Source organism: Agrilus planipennis, unplaced genomic scaffold (genome assembly GCF_000699045.2).
Source record: "Agrilus planipennis isolate EAB-ADULT unplaced genomic scaffold, Apla_2.0 scaffold84, whole genome shotgun sequence".
In the NCBI taxonomy this organism is placed as follows: domain Eukaryota; kingdom Metazoa; phylum Arthropoda; class Insecta; order Coleoptera; family Buprestidae; genus Agrilus; species Agrilus planipennis.
The window spans coordinates 261,140-267,882 of NW_020439025.1; the positions used below are offsets into that span (position 1 = coordinate 261,140).

At 37.3% G+C, this 6,743-nt stretch overlaps 2 protein-coding genes across 4 annotated transcripts in view; one reads left to right on the plus strand and one right to left on the minus strand.

The window, feature by feature from the left end:
• The window catches only part of LOC108734909 (vasotab-like), a 13,053-nt gene extending 7,084 nt beyond the window's left edge, over positions 1 to 5,969 (minus strand). For all 3 annotated transcript variants that reach the window (XM_025976408.1, XM_025976409.1, XM_025976407.1), the window contains exons 1-2: positions 5,859 to 5,969; positions 5,622 to 5,774 (exon numbers count right to left, since the gene is read on the minus strand). In XM_025976408.1, coding sequence (XP_025832193.1) covers positions 5,622 to 5,774; positions 5,859 to 5,886 — 181 coding nt within the window. In that variant the 5' untranslated portion in view covers positions 5,887 to 5,969. The remainder of the gene's footprint in view (positions 1 to 5,621; positions 5,775 to 5,858) is intronic.
• LOC108734906 overlaps positions 1 to 6,743 on the plus strand; it is a 418,148-nt gene that overhangs the window by 173,489 nt on the left and 237,916 nt on the right. The window lies entirely within an intron of this gene.

Here is a 6,743-nt window from a genome sequence, read left to right on the forward strand (position 1 = left end):
TTTGGCGCAATGTACATGCATTTGGGAAAGTTCTTCTGTTACCTTTTCCATTAACGCCACAAACAGGTTGGTACAGGCCCGTACAAACCGGACAATCCTGGGCATAACTCCAGGATTGAACCATGAAAGCGACTTCAGTAAAATGGAACAAAATTATTGTTGTTACAGTCCTGTTGGGTACAGAAAAATAAATAAATTGTCTTACCTAAAAGTAATGCCAAAAACGTATTCATATTGTTTCTTGATAAGAGAGGACTTATAAATTAAGAAAATAACAGAGGTTTGCCTATCTTATATATGCCAATTGATGCACTTAAGGTATCTCGAACTGATAACAAGAACAATAACAGGAGCTGTTTCGAAGATTAAAAATTAGGTGTGTTTTTGTTTAGACTTGGCTTGATAATATCTTAAAGCTGATCAAATACTCAGTTACAAAATGAAGGTTAAATTTAAAAAAAGCCTCTATGCCACATAATACGTTTCTTCTAAGCATTTTTAGTTTGGAAGACCGGCCATTTCAAATATCGCAGTAACTTTTTTCCAAAACAATTCCTTTTTATTAAAAGACGCAAATGTGAAAAAAAAAACATCGACATTTTTATCTACTACATTATATAATAATTTAATGAGAAGAGACTGCACATGTGGCCGTACAATAGAGGCTATGTTACATAGAGCGGCGCATGGAGCGTAGATCGGCATTCCGCGCGCCCATCGAAGAGACAAACTACAGACTAGGACGCGCCTGTCCGCTCCAGACGGCGTTAAACTCAAAGGCCATATTACACGGCGCGTGGTGCGTCGATCGGCATTCCACGCGCCCACCGAAGAGAAGACAGACAACGCACTAGGACGCGTCTGTCCGCTCCAGGCGGTGTCAAACCCAAAGGTCATGTTACACGGTGCGTAGAGCGTGGAGCGTAGATAGATATTCCGCGCACCTACTGCTGCCGTGGAAACAGCTGGGATGCAGTTGTCTGCTCCAGTCTTCGCCGAACCCTTTACATGGAGCGTGTATTGGCAATCCACGTGCCCTCTAAAAGGGGCTTAACAGGAGCTTAAAATACGCATTCGAAAATAAACCGAGAAAAATTCTGTACGACGCGTTTTACTATGAAAAATCCTAATTAATATAAATGTGCATTCAACAATATTACGACGCATATACACAATATACCCAATTATATATTAACCATTGTCGCGAATTCGAGTTGACTTTTTGAATTGATAATAAAAATGCTGTCTGGAAGATTAAAAATAAATAAAAATTTCGTTAACTTGACTTTATCATACCTTGTAGCTGATAAAATACTCAGTTACACAATGAAGGTTAAATTTAAAAAAAGCCTCTATGTCAAATAATACGTATCTTCAAAGCATTTTCAGTTTGGAAGACCGGCCATTTCAAATATCGCGGTAACTTTTTTCCAAAGCAATTCTTTTTTATTACGTAAACATTAATTTCATTGTTCTGCTAATTTGAATGCATTTTATTATTCCAAATAAACTTAGAGGCAATGTTTTACTGCCGATATTTGTTTCACGTGGCAGTTACAAATCTACAAAAAAAACATTATTTTTATCTACTACATTATATAATAATTTAATGAGAAGTGACTGCACATGTGGCTGTACAGTAAAGGCTATGTTACATGGAGCGACGCATGGAGCGTAGATCGGCAATCCACGCGCCCACCGAAGAGAAGACAGACAACGCACAAGGACGCGTCGGTCCGCTCCAAGCTGCGTCATTCTCAAAGGTCAGGTTACACGGCACGTGGAGTATAGATCGGCATTCCTTGGTTTTACGCACCATTGCTCTACCACTAAGCTATGGGAAGTGACAGCAGTAACAACGACAATACGTACTTAACTATATAATAAATGAGAAAAAAATTGAATATTTAATAAAACCACGAGTAGCAAGGCTTTACATGACGCATGGATTGCCAATCGACGCTCCATGTAACTGGTTTGGTTCGACCTGAAGCGAACAAATGCGTTCTAGCGCGTTCGTTACCTTTATTCCGCGGCGGTACCAGGCACACAGAATTCATTCTCAACGCGCCGGCCAAGGCTATGTCTGCAGACACCTCTCATTAAATTATTATGTAATACAGTAGACAAAAATTTACACGTGTTTTTTTTTTACAAAATCTGAACTATCTTACAAGATAACTGCCACCCGTTAGAAGTAACATTTATGTCAAATGGTTTTGAATGGAATTAACATATTTTCTATTGATTCCCATTGAAGTTTAATGGAAATTTTTCTTAAGGGTTAGTAAGCTTTGAAATTTATTTGGTAAATGTCATTTTTCTTGTAGTAAATTCCTTTTGCTTATTATATACAAGCAGNTCTGCTCTTAAATACTAAATGCCTTTTTAGATGGTAAGTTGTAGGAGTAGAATAATGAGAATTAAATTTGACCATTCGTGACAACATGGCTTATCTTAATAGCTAGTTATAGTTAGCGACAACCGCCTTTACTGGGTACTTATTCTTAGTTATTCAAAACGGGCACTTAACAATTGATTTACTTGAAATTTTAGTATGCTGTTCAGCTCACCGTGTTAATTAAAAATGTATATACAATATTAGGTGAGGAAACCATTTCTTTCCCTTCCGTAGAAAAAATCTCCATTGAACTTCAATGGGAATCAATGGAAGATTTGTAAGTTCCATTCAAAGCCATTTGGCATAAATGGAAAAATAATTGTTTCCATTTACAATATAATTCCTGGCCACATATACTATTAGCCTTTTTCGATACAGTTTTTGCTTGCCCAGGTTCAAGAGTAGTAATATTGCCAATTAGGTAGTGAAAAATCAATAATCTAGTTTTACCTATGCGTGCATGTTGGGGGTACGTGAGGGACCATCACGGCAGTAGAGTGAGAGACAAGCAAGGTAGTAAGACGTTTGATTAAAACGGTCTATTTCATTTAGACATTGAGCATTTTTGCTTAAAAAAGACGGAAGACGTATTTATGGTGATTACACGAAGTTATATATATTTAGTTCCTGTTTGTTACTCGTTTTGTTGTTTGCTATTTATATTCATTATTATGCTTATTATATACGTATTCAACTACCCGAAGCCTTTTATTAAACAACCCCTAGACAAGTGAAAAAGCCTACATTAGAAGCAATGTTTGATGATTTTGAACCATGTCAAAATATAGAGGAGGCGGAAGTCATCTTTGAGAGTGATATGGTTTTATCAGAAGCAAATGAAAAAAAAATCTAAACACAAATGATGAAGAGTCAGACATCCAGGCAAGTGCCTTGGTTCAGGTACCTAAAGAACCAAATTCTCAACAAAATAATATGGAGTATGGAAAAAAGCATGCTAATGAAGTTCCAATGGAACGCAATGGAATTTCCATTGCGTTCAGCAACGGTAATGCCATTGCGTTCAGCAATGGAAATCCCATTCATCCCATTGGCAATTCTCCATTTATTACCATTAATTATTATAAGTGGTAATTAAATGGCGTTTTTTTAATGGAAATTGAATGGAAATTTTTCCTACGGGCTAGCTTAGGCAATTAGAATTAAATCTAACCCACATCTAAACCAACTAATTAAAAGATTTTGTACTATTTTAAAAAGGGTTCTCATATTAAATACTAATCAATAATATAGAACTATTAATACTTTTACAGATGTTGTTCTAAAGTACTAAATGCGCTCCTAGATGGTAAATTGTAAGAGTAATAATGAAAATTAAATTTTTTTATTTGTGACATGGCCTTTCTTAATAACTTTCAGTATTATAGTTAGCGACAACCCGCTTCGCTGGGTTTTCATTCTCAGGTATTCAAAACGGGTATTTGGTAATTAATTCGTAAGCCGGAAAAATCTCGAACATTATAAGAGATTCAAATCATTTTTTTTTAGCAAAATGTCGGTAAGTGATGCAGTTATAGATCTACAAAGTGGGCAAATAATCATAAATTTGGTAAAAACTACTTGCTGACATTTTGTTATTCCTCTTAAGTTCCACTATATGGAGGTTAATTCCCACTCGTTGGTTCTCACAGTATGTAATTTGAAAATTCTATTGTATGCATGTACATGACTTATCTCATTTGTATTATGGTGGTAAGAGATGACAGACAACGGACTAGGACGCGCCTGTCCGCTGTAGGCCGCATCAAACCCAAAGGTCATTTTACACGGCGCGTAGAGCGTGGATCGGCACTTCACGTGCTCACCGAAGAGATGACAGACAACAGACTAAGACGCACCTGTCAGCTCCAGGCCGCGTCAAACTCAAAGGCCAAGTTACACGGCGCGTGGTGTGGATCGGCATTCCACGCGCTACCGAATAGAAGACAGACAACAGACTAAGACGCACCTATCTGCTGCAGGCGGCTTCAAACTCAAAGGTCATGTTTCATAGCGCGTGGATCGGCATTCCGCGTGCTCACCACCGCCGTGATAATTTAGTTCAAACATTAATTGACTTTAATATATTGAAATGTCTCATAATATATATTATTTGAACTTTCTACATGCATAACATAATTTTGAAGTACCTTTCGTAGGTATATTTATGCAAAGTGGATAAGTTATTTGACATTTTGTAAATATTTTTAGACCAAATATGATAATTCGCACTCGTTGATTCGCACAGTACGTAATTCGAAAACTCTATTGCATGCATGTACATGACTTGTCTCATTTGTATTATGGTATCTATGTTTTTTTGAAAACAATTTGTAACTTTTAGTTGCTCTGCTCAATTATCTTTTGACTTTGTACTCTATTTACCACGTTGAGTTTTAACCTAATATTTCTATAAACTGAACTACATATGTAAAAACAAATTTAAGCCGAGAATTCACTACGATAATTTGACTGATATATGGTATATTTTCAACCTCCATACCTTACTGACTCGTAACTACCAACACGCAATCCCCATAGTGCACGATCGGAAGCTTGGGGCTACTATCACACACAAATACTACTCGTCGTAGTTTTGACTGCAGAGTCAAATAAAGGCACGCACACAATCATTTGTATGTACAACTGTAGGGATAGATATACAGGGGCAAAAGATTAGTATGCTTACATTTGCAGATAATATAGCAGCATTAGCACCTAACAAGGAGGAGTTAGAGATAGCTTTAAATAAAATGGAAGCGGTATTCACAAAACGGTACTGTATAAAAATAAATAAAAGTAAAACAAAAATACTGGTATGCAAGGAAAGAAAAAGTAGAGAAAGAAAAATTAGAAAAGGTGTCCATTTTAGGTATCTAGGAGGTTAGATAGGTCAGGACGGACGGAGTAGTACGGATCGAGTCGCCTTCAATAAAAAGAAGTCATTTCTATGCTCGCGAACGGTTACTTTAGAAATTCGAAAAAGGTTGTTAATGGGGTATGTTTGGAGCACGGCGCTATACGGGTTCGAAACATGGACAGTGGGTGCGGCGGAAAAGAAAAGGTTAGCTTTGAAATTTATTTGGTAAATGTCATTTTTCTTGTAGTAAATCTCTTTTGCTTATTATATACAAGTAGCGTACTTAAACTTAATTTGTAAACTGTAATTGTGCTAATTATCATACATACGTATATTTAAGTTTATTTTTGTTTTAATACTCACCCTGGTTTTCCGCACAATTGGTTTGGCCCAATACACATGCATTTGAGAAAGTTCTTTTGTGACCTTTTCCATTAACGCCACAAACAGGTTGGTACTGTGCCGTACATACCGGACAATCCTGGGCATAACTCCAGGATTGAACCATGAAAGCGACTGCAGTAAAATGAATCAAAATTATTTTCTTCACAGTCCTCTTAGGTACAAACAACAAAAAATAAATAAAATAAATTGTCTTACCTAAAAGTAACGGCAAAAGCTTATTCATGTTGTTTCTTGAAAAAAGAGGACTTGTAAATTAACAATACAACAAAGGTTTGCCTATCTTATATATGTCAATTGATGCACTTAAGGTACCTCGAACTGATAACAAGAACAATAACAGTTGTTTCGAAGATTAAAAATTAAGTGTGTTTTTGTTTGGACTTGGCTTGATAATATCTCACAGCTGATAAAATACTCACTTACAGAATGAAGGTTAAATTTAAAAAAGTCCCTATGCCACGTAATACGTTTCTTCAAAGTTTAGTTTGGAAGACCGGCCATTTCAAATATCGCAGTAACTTTTTTCCAGAACAATTCCTTTTTATTAAAAGACGCAAATGTGAAAAAAAAAACATCGACATTTTTATCTACTACATTATATAATAATTTAATGAGAAGAGACTGCACATGTGGCCGTACAATAAAGGCTATGTTACATAGAGCGGCGCATGGAGCGTAGATCGGCATTCCGCGCGCCCATCGAAGAGACAAACTACAGACTAGGACGCGCCTGTCCGCTCCAGACGGCGTCAAACTCAAAGGCCATATTACACGGCGTGTGGTGCGTGGATCAGCATTCCACGCGCCCACCGAAGAGAAGACAGACAACGCACTGGGACGCGTCTGTCCGCTCCAGGCGGTGTCAAACCCAAAGGTCACGGTGCGTAGAGCGTGGAGCGTAGATAGATATTCCGCGCATCTACTGCTGTCGTGGAAACAGCTGGGATGCAGCTGTCCGTTCCAGACCTCGCCGATCCCTTTACATGGAGCGTGTATTGGCAATCCACGTGCCCTCTAAAAGGGTCTTAACAGGAGCTTAAAGAGGAAAAAAAAATAAAATTCTGTACGACGTGTTTTACT